This window comes from Chlorocebus sabaeus, chromosome 15 (assembly GCF_047675955.1).
Source record: "Chlorocebus sabaeus isolate Y175 chromosome 15, mChlSab1.0.hap1, whole genome shotgun sequence".
NCBI lineage: Eukaryota > Metazoa > Chordata > Mammalia > Primates > Cercopithecidae > Chlorocebus > Chlorocebus sabaeus.
In genome coordinates, this window is record NC_132918.1 from 77,637,602 (window position 1) to 77,657,259 (window position 19,658).

Here is a 19,658-nt window from a genome sequence, read left to right on the forward strand (position 1 = left end):
CAAATTTGAGAAACCAGGAGAAAGAAGGAACTACCTTCGGTATTGCAGATGACTCTCTCACAGTATTTAGCAAGAGATGTCAGACATAAGACTGAATACTATAGGATCCATTTATATGAAGATCAAAAGCAGAAATTAATCTAGGATGATAGAGAGCAGGGCAATTGTCACCCTTAGAGGAGAGGAGTAACTAGAAATGGGGGTAAGGTTTTCAGGCGCTGGCAGTGTTCTGTTTCTTCATTTGGATGCTGGTTACACAGGTTTGTTCAGTTAGTGAAACTTCCCCAAGCTGTTCACTTAGGATTTGTATACTTTTCTTTATGCTATATTTCAATACAGCAGTGAAAGTTAAAACAGTGAGAGTTCTGTTTTTTAAAATCAGGTTTTTAGCCATTAAAACATAGAAATTTAGTCTGGTGAAGATGGAAAACATACATATACTGATAATAAACTCATACAAGCATTTTTTTTTTTTCCTCTAGAGACAGAGTCTCGCTCTGTCGCCCAGACTGGAGTATAGTGGTGCAATCTCAGCTCACTGCAACCTCCACCTCCCCAGTTCAAGGTATTCTCCTGCCTCAGCCTCCCTAGTAGCTGGGATTACAGGCACGCACCACTACGCCCTGCTAATTTTTGTATTCTTAGTAGAGATGGGGTTTCGCCATGTTAGCCAGACTGGTCTCAAGCTCCTGGCCTCAAGTGATCCACCTGCCTCAGCCGCCCAAAGTGCTGGGATTATAGGCGTAAGCTGCTGTGCCCGGTCAGTAAATTAGTACAAGCTTTTGCCAAACAATTTGGTAGTACCTCTAAAGCTTAAAATATGTATTCTAGAAATTTTCCTCCTAGACATCTCCTGGAATTCAGGTATACAAAGGCATAGGTTATAAAAATGTTTCTGGGTATTTTTGTACATACATAAAGAAGACAACCTAAATTTCCATCAATGGGGGATTGGTTACATGAATTATGGAAGACTGAGCAACTGTTAAAATTGGCAGAGATGCGTGTGTAGTAGTGTGGAAGGTTGTCCTCTATGGTATTACTGACTGAAAGAAGCAAGTTATAGACTCCGTGAACAGAGTGATCCATATTTATACGGGAGAAAAAGAAAGATGTGCAGGCAGTGGTTATAAATGCTCGGAAAGAGGCTAGAAAGGGTAAATACAAAATTGTTTATGTTGGTTTTTCTTGAATTTTTATAACTGGTGGATAGGGATGGGGTTGTCATTTCTTTATATACTTCTGTGTTGTTTTTTTTTTTTTTTTGAGATGGAGTCTCGCTCTGTCGCCCAGGCTGGAGTACAGTGGAACAATCTCAGCTCACTGCAAGCTCCGCCTCCCGGGTTCATGCCATTCTCCTGCCTCAGCCTCCCAAGTAGCTGGGACTACAGGCGCCCACCACCACGCCCGGCTAATTTTTTGTATTTTTAGTAGAGACAGGGTTTCACTGTGTTAGCCAGGATGGTCTTGATCTATTGACCTCGTGATCCGCCTGCTTCGGCCTCCCAAAGTGCCGGGATTACAGGCGTGAGCCACTGTGCCCGGCCTACTTCTGTGTTTTTTATTTCATTTTATTTTATTTTATTTTATTTATTTATTTTTGAGATGGAGTCTCCCTCTGTCACCCAGGCTGGAGTGCAGTGACGCAATCTCGGCTCACTGCAAACTCTGCCTCCTGGGTTCAAGCGATTCTCCTGCCTCAGCCTCCTAAGTAGCTGGGACTACAGGCATGCCCCACCACGCCCAGCTAATTTTTGTATTTTTAGCAGAGACGGGGTTTCACCATGTTGGCCAGGATGGTTTCGATCTCTTGACCTTGTGATCTGCCCGCCTCAGCCTCCCAAAGTGCTGGGATTTACAGGCGTGAGCTACCGTGCTTGGCCCTGTGTTAATTTTTTACCTGCATTTATCACTTTGAAAGGTTAGTTTTGCCATTAAAAAAAAAAGTCTTAGCCTAAAAAAAAAAAAAAATGCTTATAATGCTTATCAGAGAAAACAAAAACAAACAGTATTTTTGTAGTCTAAGCAAATAAAGATTTAGGTTTATCTTAAAGCAGAAGATGAGTAACATTTTTGAAGAGTGGTTTTTATCAGTATTGGCTATGGTGGAGATAAAAGGTTTGCTTCTTGATATATTTCAGTTACCTAGGAAATTCACTTGGGTAGAACAATTCTTTTCTTGACAGAGACATTCTTTTTACTTTGTTTGCTTGTGAGGTCATGTGTCAAGTATTCCTGTTCTTTGAAAGACGGCTCAGTTAACAATATTGTGCCTTTGTGTAAAAGATGACCACAGCCAGCAAACTAGACAATGCAGCCCGGGACAGCAGGCTTCACTTGTGTTAATAATGAAAAACGTTTTTGCATTCAGAGCCAAGAGCTGTGAGTTGAGCCTGTTTATCTGGATACAGACTTGTGATGGAAACTCTTAAGCCCTTGTGATCACACAGAGAGATACTATCAACACATCTACAGTGCCTCTTCACTCACTGTTATGTTTCCTATGTGAATCATCCACAAAGGGCCGTTCTGACCCTATCTCAATCAAGAAGCCTGAAATGTTTCAGACGCTGCCATGCCGGATTACATCTATTACCAGTCTTACTGATCCAACAGAATGTCAAACACATTGTATAGATTACCTGTCAGAATCAGTTTGGGCCAAAAACCTCATTAGTGTGAGGCTTAGCGCCTTCTGGAATTATATCCCATTCTGTGTGTCTTCACTTTCAATAAGTGTCGTTGCCACAGATGTAAACACAAAAGCACATCTCCATTAAGCATCTTGTCTCTGGAATTCATATACTAATATCAAGCAGATAAAAGAATGTTGATGCTCAAATCTAAAGAGCAGAAACAACAACATTTAGAGTCTTAGCTGTTCCCCGGCACAGGCACCCAAACTGTACCGGAAAAGTGGCTTCTCTTGGGAAGCGGTTTAACATGTCCCGTGGAAACCTGTCTGATGGCTTCAAGATCTTCACAGGAAGTCTTCCTTCTTAAAGAATGGCCTGAGGTCTTCTCTCTTCACCATCCACTTCTTCTAATCCCTGTTTGAAGGTCCCCAACTACCTCAAACTGAGTAGTTTGAAAATTTAACTCATGAACAACACTCCCTTAACCTGTTCCTCTTCCACTGTTCCAACAGAACAAGTCAAACCCTGATCTACTCCAGAAATCTTTCTAGAGACCTAGGGATCATTCCATTGTATCCTCTCCCTTCTCCTCCCCCAACCCCATATCTAATCCATTAAAGTCCCATCTGCTGAAATTTGTCTTGAATTCACTCCTCAATATTCACTGCCACCATATTGGTCTTGAAGACTTCATATTCTTCCCTCTTGGATTATTGCACGCTTTCTGAATTTGTCTCCACACCACTGCTCCCCCTTTCCCCTCCACATGTCCATTCTCTACCTGCAGCCAGAGTGGCTTTATAAAAAAATCTAGCCTAATCTTAACATTCTCTTGCTTAAAACTCTCCCACTGCCCTTTGGATAAAGCACAAAATCTCTAGGCCTCCTGGGCTCATATCATCTCACCTTCCTCAGGTCTCTAACATTTTGCACCAATATCCTAACTTACTACTTGTTCTTACAGGTTCTAGAAGGTAGCAGAGCCCTTCCCACCTTCAGACCTTTGCCCACGCTGTGCCCTCTGCCTATAACGTTGCCTTCCCGCTTCTGTCTCGCCAGTGCTTTCAGCCTTCAGGTTATTCTTCAGCCTGGACTTCTCCGATGCTTCCTGTGCCTGCCAGCAAGGTCATTTCCCCCACCACAGACCTTTATCATACCCTTTACCTTCTTCATAACATTTGCCACAGTTGTAATCTGTCAGGTATTTCCCTCCACTAGACTTTAGTTCTCTACAAGCAGGATCTATACAATTTGTATAGCACTGTCCTTGGAGCCTGACAGCAGGAAGCCCAGATATTGTAGGTGCTCCTGTGTTAAACAAATAAAGGAAATCTGTCTTCCAAGCCTGGTGATTAGAGTTACTTTAGTATTTTGTTTCATATACCACAAAGAAAGCTAAACCAGAAATGAAATTCTTTGTCCTAAGTCACACACAGCAAACCAGGACTTGCAGGGCTAAAACCCACCCTGGACTCTTGTTACTGTGTCCTGGGCATGTGGTTCACATCTCAACTTTCTGGGACTTAGGAATAAAGTCCACTTGGAAGGTGCTAGAATGTGAGTGCATACCTTGCTCTAGCCTTCCTTTGTCCAGGACTCAAGACACCTACAGTTTAGCTCAGTTTCCTTTTCCTTGATGAAGCCTACCTTTAGTCAGTGAGTGGTGTTAATTTGTTTGGGTATGGTCTTCCTCATCAGCAGTTGGATGACTATTGCTGGGGTAAATGCACAACGTGTGGTAAAATAGTGTCTACATCTGGACTGGGCTGTTGCTCATTCTCTCTTCTGAAAGCTGTCTCAGACCACATGTTACTGGCCATCTGTGAGAACAGCAGGGAATGCCCAGAGGTTCGTCCCTTGAAAGCAGATCAGCTCCAGGGACCACCTCCAAGTGCACCTGCAGTCTTGTTTCCTTGGCAAGTATCAGCCTGGGAGCAAATTCCAGCCATGGATGTTGTTTTTCACCAAGTGGTGTTTTAAAACCCCTGATTAGTGCTCATATTTAAAATCAAGATTATTATGTACAAGCTTGAGTTTCTGTGTTCTCCTGGGGTGGAGGAGACCTGGCAAAACCAGCCCACAACTATCAGCTAGGGCTGAATTTTAAGAGAACCCCCTAAAACAAGACATTATTGATCCCTGCCTGGACTGCCATGGTTACCTTCCTGGCATTTGTAGGCACATGCGTTTGCAAACCCTGTAATATTTTTAAGTCACGGCAGGGGAAGGTGGGGATATATGCATGAAAGTTGTAATTGACTTAGCTGAGCATGGTTCTGCACACCTGTAATCCCAGCTACTCAGGAGGCTAAGAAAGGAGAACCCCTTGAACCCGGGAGGTAGAGGTTGCAGTGAGCCGAGATCGCACCACTGCACTCCAGCCTGGGTGATGGAAGCAAGACTCCATCTCAAATACATCAATAAATAAATAAGTTGTAATTGACATTCTGTATAATTTTTTTTTCTTTGTCCCTACTTCCTTCTTTTTCTTTATCTTCTACTTTCCCTTCCTCTCTCCACTGCTTCTACCACTTTACAGGTTCTGGGGCTGCTGGTATGGACGCTTATCGCTGGAACTGAGTACTTCCGGGTCCCCGCATTTGGCTGGGTCATGTTTGTAGCTGTATTTTACTGGGTCCTCACCGTCTTCTTCCTCATTGTCTACATAACAATGACCTACACCAGGATTCCCCAGGTGCCCTGGACAACAGTGGTAAGGAAGCCGTGGGTGGTGGTCTTGTCCAGTGCCTGCTCGGTAGGATGGCATTAGTCCTCCACTAGTCAATCCAAGACTGTCTCTCTGCCCAAAAAAGGTGGGCCATACCATGGAGAACCCGACACAGCAGACAATCTCAACATCCTCTAAGTGCCTCTCAAGTGGCTTACAGCTGGGTGTGAAACTGGGCACATCAGAAGGTCCAGAAATTCCTTTCAGGCAGAATTGCAAACCAATTCTCAGAAGACTGAATCAAGAAAAGCCAGGTTCTCTCATGTAGACTCTCATTTTATTATTTCCCTGTGAACAATGTCACGTGGAAATAAATATGTCAGGGCACCAACCTCTGCAGGTCATGCTTCCTACAAACCTCTCCTGGGGCTGTGGCCTTAACCCTTTGTACATCACAGCTCTTTGATGCTAGAGCACGTTGTGTATGGAGTTAGCATGCAAATGAAAATTGAAATTAGAACACCTAGGTGTTCTTCTATATTTGAAAAATAGAATTGTCAGGAATGACTGGATTCTCATCCTGGCTCTGGCACCATGCTGGATGCAGGATGGTGAACATGCGGTCCAGGGGAAACAGGTAAGAAAATGAGAAGATACAAAACCCTGTGGCACACACTGCAGTGGGGCTGTGTAGAAAGTGTGATGGAGGCTGCCACCTCAGCTTAGGATGACTGGGAACTCTTCAGAGAGGAAGGGACATTTAGCTTCATCCTGGAGATCGAACACACACATCCTAAGTGGATTCACAGAGATGGAAGGTGGGTTCCCCTTGCCTTAAGAGCATTGACAATCTGGTGGGGAAATTCAAAGTAGCTAAATGATTTACAAAAGAAATTCCAGTGGTACCACATCTGTTTATGTATAAAACAGAGCTCTCCAGTGATACTATTTTTTTTGTCTGTTTTCAACCAATATGTGAGAAAAAATATTTAATTCCAAATAACTGACTTATGAACCAAATTTGAAATATAGTCTATTTGTAGTTATAGACTAAGTTAAGTTGGCAGACTTTCAGACACCACTATCATTGTTCAGAATGCACCTGGCTTTGTTCTTTCTATGTTGCTAAGTCCCCCAGGAAAACAAGTCTTATTTTATTTCACAAAAGCAGTTTGACTGACTCTTGACCATTTCCCCAAATCCAAAAGTAAGGACTCTTTATTAAGGTTTTCAAGAAAGCGTTGCAAGTTTGAAAAGTAATTCCAAACAAGGTGCTTAATCACGGTCTAGGGTGGGGGAAGCAGCCTTGTCAGAACTGGTGTTTTGCTGCCTCAGGTGGGCGTCCGGAGGGAAAGACTCGTTTAGATGCTGGATTCAAAAACAGTTAGCACCTTGAAGTAATAGTAACTACAGAAGCGCAGGATGAGGGAATAATCAAAGTTGGTTGGAATTTAAGGAATGCCATTTTGGAGAAAGTTGTGTTCTAGGGTGGGTCTTGAAGAAAGTGCCTGTGAACTTGAAAGAAGAGGAACTTGGACAGTGTAGTAGGGGAGCAAATTGTTGGGATGGAGGAATAGACAGTACCCTTGTTTCCCCTTTTGCCTGAGTCTCAATTTCTAGTATGTTATCTAGATCAGCAGTTGGCATGCTGTCTTTGTAAAGGACCAGATAGTAAGTATTGTAGTCGTCTTGGGCTATACTCCCATGGCCCAGCCACTCAACTCTGCCTGCAGCATTGAGAGAAGCCATAGGCAATTTGTAAATGAATGAGCATGGCTGTGTTCAGGTAAAACTTTATTTACAAAAACTGATGGTGGATGGGCACGGTGGCTCACGCCTGTAATCTTAGCATTTTGGGTAGACACCTGAGGTCAAGGGTTTGAGACCAGCCTGGCCAACGTGGCGAAATCCTGTCTCTACTATAAATACAAAAATTATCCTGTTGTGGTGGCGCATACCTGTAATCCCAGCTACTCGGGAGGGTGAGGCAGGAGAATCTCTTGAACCCAGGAGGCGGAGGTTATAATGAGCTGAGATCACGCCACTGTACTCCAGTTTGGGTGACAGAGTGAGACTCTGTCTCAAAAAAGCAAAACAAAACTAGCGGTGGGCCAGATTTGACCCACAAGCCATACTTTACGGACCTCTTGTCTAGATCATATATAGCCTTTCTCTTCTCCAAGCCTAAAACTCCTTCCCTGATTTATTACATTAAAAATTTAAAAATATTGCCTTTAATGGGATTTTAAAAAGAATATTAACAATGCCTTCTTCCGGCACCCCTAGTTTTAAAATGCTTTGATTTGCATTATCAGAATTTATTATCATAAGGTATGTCCCCATTTTATAGATAAGGAAACTGAGGTTTGGAGTCTTATGACTTTGCACAGATTTACACACAGCAGGGGTCCACATCTCTTGACTTCCATCTGCATTTTTTTTCTGATCTCATCCTGCTCCAGGCCTCCTCTGCCTGAGTGGTAGGTAAGAACTGCAACCAGACACCAGGAAACCAGGACTCCTAGTCCCTTTAGAAGGGTTTAATCATTATCCCCCTTAAGCAAGGCTGTCAGCCTCCAGGTCAGGGGTTGTACATTCACATGCATGAGGCACCAGTCAGGTCTTACAAGTGAGTAAACTCGGCATGGTATTGAACCTTGCCACCCAGACACACTTTCTTAGCATCTTAAACAACTTGAGAATATTCTCACTTCACAAATAAATAAGCTGGAAATGTGCTCCCAGGATTGCTAAATGTTCTGTTTGTTTTCTAAGGCGATCTAGAAATCTGGGCTTTGGTGTGAACTCTCCCAATTTTAAAACGCTTACAGCCATATTCTTAAAATTCATTTGCTGCTGGCAGAAGCTACAGGTCAAACATGTCTGATTTCTGGTTGGGGTTTATGTTTACTGTTACAAATAAATACACCTTTGTAACTTCTTAAAGCATTTGTGAGTTGGGCACATGGTGTTAACCAAATATCCAGAGTGGAGACTGGAAAAAGTTTCCATCTGTTAACAACTAAAGACTCTGACTAAACTTCTGTATTTTCTACTACCCAGCAGAATCTCTTACAGAACAGCCTGTGGGGGATTCAGATCCCAGCCCAACTGTCGTGTCCCAGCACAAATCAGGAGCGTAGCAACTGTCAGGCTGGGACTTCGTGCTGAGGCAGCTGACAGGCTCCTGGTGCCGAATTGGACTGCCTAAACTCTTGCTACTCAAAGTGTGGTCCCTGGACCAGCAGCATCACTGGGAGATTATTAAGAATACAGAATGTTAGGCCCTACTCTAATCCTGATTTGTACTGACTGAATCAGAAATTCTGTAGAGGGCTTTAGAATCTCTATTATGACAAGATTTCCAGATAATTCTTAGGCATCTAAAGTGTGGGAAACACTGGTTTAAAAAATATAGATCCATAATCCCTGAGTCAAAACCTTTGGGTCAGATGTGAATTAAGAGTTTGTTTTGTTTTTTTTGAGACGGAGTTTCACTCTTGTTGCCCATGCTGGAGTGCAATGGTGCAATCTCGGTTCACTGCAACCTCCACCTCCCGGGTTCAAGCAATTCTCCTGCCTCAGCCTCCCAAGTAGCTGGGATTACAGGCGTGCAGAACCATGCCCGGCTAATTTTGTATTTTTAGTAGAGATGGGGTTTCTCCATGTTGGTCAGGCTGGTCTCAAACTCCCAAACTCAGGTGCTCCATCTGCCTCGGTCTCAAAGTGCTGGGATTACAGGCATGAGCCATCGTGCCTGGCCTAAGAGGTTTTTTTTTTTTCTTCTAAATGTTAGAAAGGTAATAAGGTAATTTGGTGCATTTATGTCAATATGTGACATGTACCCCTGAGTCTGGGACTGCACTGTAATGAGACAAATTCATGTTTCTGCAAGAACACGTGGATTTTCCTGCTAAGAGGGATAATGAGGACCACATTGCTCCCACGTCAGCTCAGGTCAGCTTTTACTGCCAAATGACTTTTGAATTTACCCTTGCTTTTCAGAGGATTTAGGGAATCTACGATTGCAGAGAAGGGATTGGTAGACTTGGTTTTAGTCCCCGGGGAACTTGTCTGGGAGACCACTGCAGAAACCAGAGTTTTATAATCTCCCATGTAGCGCCTCCATTGATAAGGCATGAACTTTGCATTGGAGTCTTATCTTAACAATAGCTCATTCCCTTAATATGTCTAGGGAGGTAGAAAGTGACCTATATCCATTTTTAATGTGCAGCAGGAACCACAGCTGGTTCCTACTGGCACCTCGAAGCTCCTGGGCCACAACTGTTATGATACCATTTATTCAGGGAGGCTTGGATAGGTTTTCCAGCAAATCTGATTTAAGCTAAAAGGTCAAAGCAATAACATTTGCCTTCTTCATAGCACCAAGCACTAGGGTCTACACACGTGTGTTTCCTGAGGATTCATTCTCTGTAGCTCATCCTGCTGACCTCACTGCAAGCCTTGTGAGCTCCAGAGAGCAGGGGCATTTGTCTCCCTTTACCAGTAAAAGCAGCTACTATTTCTTTTTCTTTTTCTTTTTCTTTTTCTTTTTCTTTTTTTTTTTTTTTTTTGGAGATGGAGTCTTGCTTTATCGCCCAGGCTGGAATACAGTGGTGCATTCTCGGCTCCCTACACCCTCCGCCTCCCAGATTCAAACAATTCTCCTGCTTCAGCCTCCTGAGTATCTGGGATTACAGGTGTCCACCACCATGCCCAGCTAATTTTTGTATTTTTTAGTAGAGACGGGGTTTCACCATGTTAGCCAGGCTGGTCTTGAACTCCCGACCTCAGGTAATCTGCCCACCTTGGCCTCCCAAAGTGTTGAGATTATAGGCTTGAGCCACTGCACCTGGCCAGCAGTTACTATTTCTTAAGTACATGCTGTGTGCCAGATGTCACACTGGGTCCTTTATATTTTATATCATTTTATTTAATCCTTATAGTAACTCTGCAAAGATGGAATGCCTTATTTCCATTTTGCAGATGAAGAAACTAGGACACTGAGAGGATGCTTGAGAGCCAGGAATGGAATGCAGGTCTTCTAATACCAACCACAGTTGTGAACCTTGGCGTCTGTTTGGCTCCCAGTATACACAGATGTTCCAGTTTCTCTTGCCCCTGGAAGTAGCCATTTCCACTGTGCTATCCTGAGCAGGAAGTGCCAGCCCAGATGTTGGGTCTTGGCAGTCTTTTTAGCACAGCAGCTCTAAAGAGCACCATTTGTTATTACAAATCTTCCAAGAGGCCCTTCTACTAATGATGGTGCCAGAACTGAGCACATGACTTATTAGCAGGGGCTGAGAGTCAGAAAATGAGACCTTCCTGTTGGCACTGTCTCCAGCCAGCCTGCCTGAACCTACAGGCCTCAGTCCCTGCTGTCACCTGGTGGGATCACGTTATAATCAGGATTCACTGAGTCTTCCTGTCTCCTCTTAACCAGTCAATCCAAACGCCTTAGCTTGACGGGCACAGTCAAGTTCTAAATGACTGCCTCTGGCCTCTAGCTGATACAATCCTTAAACAGGAATAAGAAAAGTAAGCTACTGTGTATACTTTATAGTTTACACAAATCTTTAGCAATATGTCTCCTTTGAGATGGATGAGATTTGTATCGTTTTTCCCATTTTGTAAATGGAGTACAATCAGTTTGATGGTAGGTTTAATCCCTATAAGAGAGGTCCAAAATAGCATTGGTTTAAAACTTATGTCTCTCTCCTGTGATAGTCCCAAGGTAAGTCACCCATTCTATAAGATTACCCGTGCCCCAGGTTCCTCCTTTCTTGTGTCTCTGCCATCTTTAACAGTTGGCCTGTGGTCCAAGGTGGCAGCTTCAGCACCTGCCACCACATCTACATCCTAGTCAGGGGGAGGGAAGGTAAAAAGTGGGCAACGAAGGGCACACTTCTTCCCTTTAAGGCATAGTGTTGACATTGCATATGTTACATCTGCTCACATTCTGTTAGCCTAAACGGGGTCACCTGACCACATCTCCTTCCAAAGGAGGCTGGAAGGTGGAATTTTTAGGTGGCCATGTGCTCAGCTGGAAACTCCGTTACCATATAAAAAGAGAGAAACAGCAGGGGACAGCCAGCAGCTCTGCCACCGATGAAACAGCTAAAGAGGTTATTTGCCCAAAGCCACATAGCTGTGAGCGCTACTGGCCCATCTCCTGGATCCAGCAGCCCTTCTTCTAGTTGCTTATTATATCTTACTTCTTTTTTGGTTGTGGATTCAAAATATACCTTTTTAGATGAAACCTACATGGAGATTCCCAACAGACCTGAATTAGTGTGTCTGGGGTAGGGCCTGAGAACATGCTTTTCTGACAGATTTCCGGATAGTGCTGATACCACTCCTGTACTTTTAGTAGCACTGAGTTCCTTTACTAGCTGGTTGTAGACAAGGTGGGGAGGGAAAAGGGGATTCTTATCCAGCATCAGCCTATACCTTTTTCTCAGCCTTTGCCCAGACCCAACTTTCTGTCAAGCATGAGTGTCTCTTCCACTAATGTGTGGTAATAGGGACTAGAGAGCCAGAAAAGCAAGCCGCAGGTGAGGAGGACATCCGTACCACCCTTAAGAAATGAACTCTGGGCCAGGTGCAGTGGCCCACGCCTTGTAATCCCAGCACTTTGAGATGCCAAGGCAGGAGGATCACTTACGACCAGGAGTTCAAGACCTGGGCAACATAGCAAGACCTGTCTCTACTAAAAATAAAAATTAGGCTGGGTGCAGTGGCTCACACCTGTAATCCAAGCACTTTGGGAGGCCGAGGCAGGCAGATCATGAGGTCAGGAGATTGAGACCATCTTGGTTAACCCGGTGAAACCCCATCTCTACTAAAAATACAGAAAATTAGCTGGGTGTGGTAGCACACGCCTGTAGTCCCAGCTACTTGGGAGGCCGCTGCACGAGAATCACTTGAACCCAAGAGGCAGAGGTTGCAGTGAGCCAAGGTCACACTACTGCAGTCATCCTAGGTGACAGAGTGAGATTCTGTCTCAAAAAAAAAAAAAAAAAGAGAGAAAAGAAATGGACTCTGATGGAAAAGATGTGTACAATGCTGATTATACTAATAAGAGGGATATTTAAATAAATGCTAAAAAGAAAGGCAGGTGAAGCTCCAGGGGAGCCATCCTTCCCAACTGTTCCCTTCAATTTTCGGCAGTTTGGGTATGCCAGATGGTGAACCTAGGTAGCTATGTCTTTAAACTCTTGAAGACCCAATATCAGATGCCTGAAAATCTTGCCTTCTTAGCTGTCTGATTAGATGTAACACCAGGGACAGGAGCTGCTCATTATTCCCCAGTATCCGTTTTCTTCTGTAGTAATAGAAGTTTCTGTTGAGCCTTGGCCACTCTGCCACTGGGTGGGCCCTGGGACTGAGTTCCAGCTGAGAGGATGTTAGCAGCGGTGATGTGTGAAGCTTCATGGCCCTAAAGTGAGGCTGCTGCTTTTCTCCTCCCCCACCTCCCCTTCCTAGCTGCTGGGATTCTGCTGTGGTAGTGGGACACCTCCCGGGCCATGTGGAGAATGGTGAGACCCTAGAGATGACCAAGTATTGAGGATGGAGCCTGTGTCCCTGTCACCCTGAGGCTGCCGGACCAGCTCTGGCTGCCTACGCCTTAGATAGGAGTGAACTCTCTTTCCTAAGCCACCATCTTGGGCCATGTCACCACAGCCAAACTTACTAACTGTATATTATCTCAGGGCTTCTTTCCATTATCTTGAGACCTGAGATTTATCTTAATATGTCCACAAGTACTATGCGTAGCTGGGTAAAAATAAGCCAGTATTTGAGGAAGGAAAAAAAAAAAAAAGAGAGAACATTTTCATACCAAGGAGGGATTGACTTTCAGAAAACAGTGGACTTCTCTCTCCTCCCTTCCTCCAAAAAAAGAAGTTGGAAACCTTTTGGGTTTTTTGTTTGTTTGTTTGTTTTGTTTTTGAGACAGAGTCTCACTCTGTCACCTAGGCTGGAATGCAGTGGCATGATCTGGGCTCACTGCAACCTCCCCTCCCAGGTTCAAGTGATTCTCAAGACTCAGCCTCCCGAGTAGCTGGGATTACAGGTGCCTGTCACCACGCTCGGCTAATTTTTGTATATTTAGTACAGATGGGGCATCACCCTGTTGGCCAGGCTGGTCTCAAACTCCTGACCTCTCAGGTGATCCACTCGCCTCAGCCTCCCAAAGTGCTGGGATTACAAGTGTGAGCCACTGCACCCAGCGGAAATTTTAAGTTACTATATTTTCCTTGTAGCTCTCTTTCACCATGGCCCAGGGAACTGGCATTTCAGTTGGAGGAGCTATAAGGTTTTCCAACTTGAAGACTCTCTGATCCAGGGCCTATTTCTCTATAGCAACAAGACCTCATGTTTCTATGAAGCTCAGTGACATTCTAGAGCCCTCTGAAGCTTCACGTATCCCTCCTTCACTTCTGTAGCCCAGATTTCTTTTTTTAACTTTTATGATGATCCTGGTTTCTTTGCTCTTCTCTTTTCTTTCATCCCTCCACTTATTTTCACTACATTTCCTCCAACCTAGGCATTCCCCTGGACATGTTTACTTTTGGGAATGTTAAACAAGACTAGGGAAGTCACAAAGTTAGGTACTGTGAGATAGTGCCTGAGAGAGGCTTCTAATAACCTGGCAGAGCCCCCAGTGTGGGGAGTGCACAGCAGGAGAATGCCCCTGCTTTCTACTCACGTCTCTACCAAGCTTCTTCCCCTTCCCCATTTCTTTCCAAGGGAAATAGCAGTTTGTTGTTTCTCTAGAGTTCAGAAAAATGGGCCATCCTTACTGAGAGATGGGGTCATTGCATGTTCACAGGCCCTAGACTCAGAGTCTTTCTTTCCCCCATCTCCCCTCTGCCCCTCTCATCCACATGGGTTCATGCACAAGGCCCGGGACATCAGGGCCGTTCTGGCCAGGCTGAGCTTTCCCTGAATTCTCTTTCATTCATTCTCATTCTTTCCTTGTATAAAGAACTAGACATGCACGACAGCCCTGTAACACATCCTCAAAGATGTTCACTGCAGTAGCATTTGTAATCCTGGAAAAATTAGCAACATTGAAATGCCCATCAATAGGCAAAAAGTTAAATTATGAAGTATTAGTGGCGAGACAAGACTAAATGGCTTGGCAAGTACTAAATGTGCGTAACTCTATATTCTAAGAGGTGATAAGGGGGAAAAATACCAGTAAGAGCTTCTGTGTGAATGCACAGATGTGTTTCTAGACCAAAAAGTAAACAAAAAAAAACAACCAACAATCCTAATGAGTCATTCAGTGAGACCAGGGCTTCTTAGGGGACAGTTTCGGCAGCCTGACCCTGGGTCTGACTGTGATGAAGCCCTTATCTTAAAGGTGAAGTGCCCTGACCCGGGGACAATGTGAGCACAGGTGGAGTTGGTGACAAAGACATCCAACCTCTGCCACAATGCTAGGGCCTGCAGTGGGAAAATTCTATGTACCTTTTTTTTCTCTGAGAAGAAAAAGATTGCTTCCTCCCTTTCCCCTACCCCTTCCTCTGTCTCCAAGTTACCGAGGGAAAGATGTTAGACCACAGAGGGCCCGCTCCTTGAGAGGCATCCCCCTTCCTCCCCAGTTGGTTTCTGCTCTGGTTTCACCTCACCACCGCCCCTCCCCTGTTCAGGCAGGACCCAGCTTTGCATGGTTCAGAGCATGGTTTCTTAGAGTTTAGACATAACTGAAAACCAAATACCTACCGGGACTTACATATCTTCTCTAAAAATAGGAAAAAATAAGGTTAAGCCAAGGGTAACGTTAGTTCCCAAAGGGCTGTAATAGTGTCTATAACCGCCTTTTTAAGAACTTACAGCTAGGACAGAGAAGCTCACTTAAATATCCCTCCCTGTTTGGAACAGGGGGTTAGGGAGTCAGCTGGGTCTGTTTTGGGGGGGCACTCTATTGCACCTCTATGTCAGGGACACATGCAAGGACCACAACTGCTGCTGAGGGCCAGGGGCTGAGGCTGAGCCCACTGAGTGGGCGCCACTGCTGCCTGCCATCCTCAGACAGTGTCAGCTTGGCTGACATCTGGATGAGATGAGGCTCAGGAGCAAACCGAAGAAGCAAAATGACTGAAGGGGCGGCATGCAGTCTCAGTGTCTTGTGGGGGCAGGGGGTGGCATCTGGTGTGAGCTGCCGTAAAACCCTCTCCTCTCGCACTTGCTGCCTCCCCAAGGCCCTGAGAGCTGCCTTCCCACCGCCTTGTCTCCCACCCTCCCACAGGTGTCCCACTTGGGCCCCTTCCCACACCAGAGGTACAGCCGTGGTCACTTCTGAAGTCCAGAGATGTGCAGACCCTCCCCTCTCCCTAAACACTCTGCCCCTGTGTCCCCCCCCAGGGCCTGTGCTTTAACGGCAGTGCCTTCGTCTTGTACCTCTCTGCCGCTGTTGTAGATGCATCTTCCGTCTCCTCCGAGAGGGACAGTCACAACTTCAACAGCTGGGCGGCCTCATCGGTGAGTAGCCCTCCATCCCCACATGATCGTCCTCTTCCCTCTCCAAGGCTTGCTTGGGGCTGGGGAGGATAGAGTCATCTGCAGGAAAAAGCAGCGCTTGCAGTAGTGACAAATTAGCAGTTGGCTTATTGGTTTGAAAATATCTAAAACTGGCAGGGGGCAGGGGCCCTCCTGGCCTGAAGTGGGAAAAGGCTGGGAGATGCTTGAGTGAATGAATGCTGAATGACTGGAACAAGATAAGAATTCAAGGGAGAAAAACTGTTTAAAGCATGCTAAGAATAATTCTACTGCCTATAATTTATTAAGTGGGAGAAGGTTGCAGAAAATGAACAGAATATGATTCCATTTAGTTTTTTTTAAAAGTAAAAATATTTGTTTATGCATTGAGAATGCCCAGAAAAATATATACCAGTAGAGGTTCCTTCTAGAGAATGGGATTGGGAAATGAGGGGAGTGGGACGAGGAACTTCTACTTTTCTTTTTTTTTTTTTTTTTAGAGAAGGGGTCTTGCTCCATCACCCAGGCTGGAGTGCAGTGGCATAATTATAGGTCACTGCAACCTGGAACTCCTCGGCTTGAGCCATCCTCCTGCCTCAGCCTCCTGAATAGCTGGGACTAGAATCTGCACCACCATGCCCAACTAATGTTTTCACTTTCTGTAGAGACTAAGTCTCGCTATGTTGCACAGGCTAGTCTGGATCTGGGCTCAAGTGATCTTCCAGCCTTGGCCTCCCAAAGTGCTGGAATTACAGGCGTGAGCCACCACACCTGACCTTACTTTTTAATTTATATACTTCTGTTTGCATTTTTAAACCATAAGTGTGTATTATTTTTCTAATTTAAAAAAAAATACTGGTATTAAGAATCTCTCTGAGATTGGCCTTAAAATAGCCCATCTCCAAAAGAAGCCTATCGGAGGAGGGGAGGCAGTTAGACAGAAATGCCAGAATGATTATGTCAAAGCTAATTGATGGTACATGGGGGTTCATCATATTCTTTACTTTTATTTCTATTTGAAGATCTCTATTTAAAAGTAGATTGGTCGGGCACAGTGGCACATGCCTGTAATCCCAGCACTTTGGGAGGCCTAGGCGGGTGGATCACCTGAGGTCAGGAGTTCGAGGCCAGCCTGGTCAACATGGTGAAACCCCATCTCTACTAAAAATACTAAAAAATGAGCCGGGGGTGGTGGTGGGCACCTGTAATCCCAGCTACTTGGGAGGCTGGGGCAGGAGAATCGCTTGAACCCAGGAGGCAGAGGTTGCAGTGAGCCGAGATCATGCCATTGCACTCCAGCCTGGGCAACAAGAGCGAAACTCCCTCTCAAAAAAACAAAATAAAATAAAAGTAGAGCACATGGATGCCGGTGACATTAAAAATCACAAGCTTCGTCAAGACTGGGCTCAAGTTAACACATAGCAAGAGTGGACTAGAACTGGGTGGACGCTGCCCCATTAATTCAGAAGCGCCTGCATTTCCTCCTCCCTGTTCACACCACACACACCATGTGGGCTCACTGCTGACTCTGGCCCACTCCACTCATTTATGTGAACTGACACTGTAGCAATCCCAGATTGTACCCTGGACCTAGGTTGTCTGTGCTAAATTAGAAATGATACACTTTTCTCAGATGCACTGCCTCTGCATTCACTCCTAAGTGAACTCCCTGAGGTTATTTGAGCAAAACTACAGGCTTTCACATGTTCTCCAAAATAAAAACAGCATAGCCAGAAGTCATTTGAGAAGGATAGTAATTGAACCAATAAAGTAGTTTTAGATGACAAAGCCTGGTATCAAGAGAAGGTAGTGAGTGCATGATTCAATGGAGGTGAAATGATAACTTTTGCTAATTAGGATGTGCCCTAAACCCCACTTCTATTATGCTTTGTTTTCTCCAGTTCTTTGCCTTCCTGGTCACCATCTGCTACGCTGGAAATACATATTTCAGTTTTATAGCATGGAGATCCAGGACCATACAGTGATTTACCATTTTGATAATTAAAAGGGAAAAAAAAGGAAGACTCTCACTGTAAAAACAGCTGTAGGTATAATGTATATTCCCAGAGAATTGTATTTAACTAATTAATGTTTTTTATATTCTTAAATTTGCTCACAAATTGTGGTTTGTTACAATTAAACTGGATACTTATTTGCACAGTGTTGTAGCTTATAATGAACTCTTAAGTATCTTATTAATGTATTAATGTCTTCATAGATGGTATTTTCTTAGACAATGTTTAAATAGATAAATTGCTAATATCGAGAATGTATCAAGTTTGTAAACCTAACTTTTAAGATGCCAGATTCTTTTTTGATTAAATGTTGCAAAATCCCAACTAATGTGTTTGATTGGAGAAAGGAGACCTACTGTTGAAGCCGGAGGCTAGGCTGTCAAGGCTGGCAGGAGGCTGGGAAGTCTCCCTCTTCACAGGGCTGCATGGTATGATATTGTCAGGAGACACTTATCCATAGTCCCAGGGCAAAGAGGCAGGAGATTCATCTCTCCAGTTCTGGGGATCATCGATCAGTGTTCATGATTTTCATATGCTAACAGGTTGCCCCAGAAAGCACCTATTCAGACCTGGCCTTGGACATCAGTGATAAGCTCATGGGAAGTTATGCTACTAAGTGCAGTGACTGACGTGCTTGTGATGTTTTTTCTAATATGCATTAGAAAAAAATATATAACCATTAAAAGGATAAATATCTGAATATATTGAATATATCTTAAAATTATCTTGCTGACTGGGCACCGTGTCTCATGCCTGTAATCCCAGCACTTTGGGAGGCCAAGGCGGGCGGATCACGAGGTCAGGAGATCGAGACCTGCCTGGCCAACATGGTGAAACCCCGTCTCTACTAAAAATACAGAAATTAGCTGGGCATGGTGGTGGGCGCCTGTAGTTGCTTGGGAGGCTGAGGCAGGAGAGTCGCTTGAACCTAGGAGGCAGAAGTTGCAGTGAGCCAAGATCGCACCACTGTACTCCAGCCCGGTGACAGAGCGAGATTGTGTCTCAAAAAAAAAAAAAAAAAAAAAAAAAATTGCTTACCACAGTAAGACGTGTACTATCTTTTATGAAAACTACTGGGCTGGGCCAGGCATAGTGGGTCATGCCTATAATCCCAGTACTTCGGGAGCCTGAGGTGGGTGAATCACTTGAAGTCAGGAGTTCGAGACCAGCTTGGACAATATGGCAAAACTCCATCTGTATCAAAAATACAAAACATAAGCCGGGCATGGTGGTGCGCCCCTGTGGTCCCAGCTACTTAGAAGTCTGAGATAGGAGGATCCCTTGGACCTGGGAGGCAGAGGTTGCAGTGAGCCGTGATCATGCCACTGCACTCCAGTCTGAGCAACAGAGTAAGGCCCTGTCTCAAAAAAAAAAAGAAAAAGAAAAAGAAAAACATAATAAGACACTGCTGGACCAAAAGGTTTCAATATTCCAAATCTTCAGTGCAAAAACATTGTAACATCATTATTAGATATTATCAGGTAAGGAGAAGAACTCAGCAAGGCAGTATGTACTTAGAGGAAGTGTTTTTAGGTAGGACGGTTCTTGTTAGTACAGCAGTGTATCTTGGATGACTTTTCAATATGAGCTTTTGAAAAACAAAAAACCACAGAAACGTTAGTGTAGTTGATGAGAATGCACAAAGCTGAAGCTGTGCGCTCTGTTGATATGACTCCCATGGCCTCTGCCTCTTGGTCTCTCACCTGTTTAGCAGTGCTGTGTTTTTCTGTTTGTGCTGGTTCTCTTTTTCTGATTCTAACTCCGTATCCAAGCTCTGATTACCCCTACACAGGAGAGTTGAGATTTCTTCAGTGTCTAGTCATACCCACCACAGACCTTTGAAAGTACCAA

The 19,658-nt window shown here is 44.5% G+C and overlaps 1 protein-coding gene across 4 annotated transcripts in view; it reads left to right on the forward strand.

Moving 5' to 3' along the window:
- The window catches only part of CMTM8 (CKLF like MARVEL transmembrane domain containing 8), a 126,085-nt gene extending 107,614 nt beyond the window's left edge, over positions 1–18,471 (forward strand). For 3 of the 4 annotated variants that reach the window (XM_008009370.3, XM_073023672.1, XM_038002959.2), the window contains 3 exons: positions 5,176–5,349; positions 15,679–15,795; positions 17,694–18,471. In XM_008009370.3, coding sequence (XP_008007561.1) covers positions 5,176–5,349; positions 15,679–15,795; positions 17,694–17,777 — 375 coding nt within the window. In that variant the 3' untranslated portion in view covers positions 17,778–18,471. The remainder of the gene's footprint in view (positions 1–5,175; positions 5,350–15,678; positions 15,796–17,693) is intronic. The other variant, XM_073023673.1, reaches the window with a different exon arrangement.
- Positions 18,472–19,658: the final 1,187 nt, after the last annotated feature.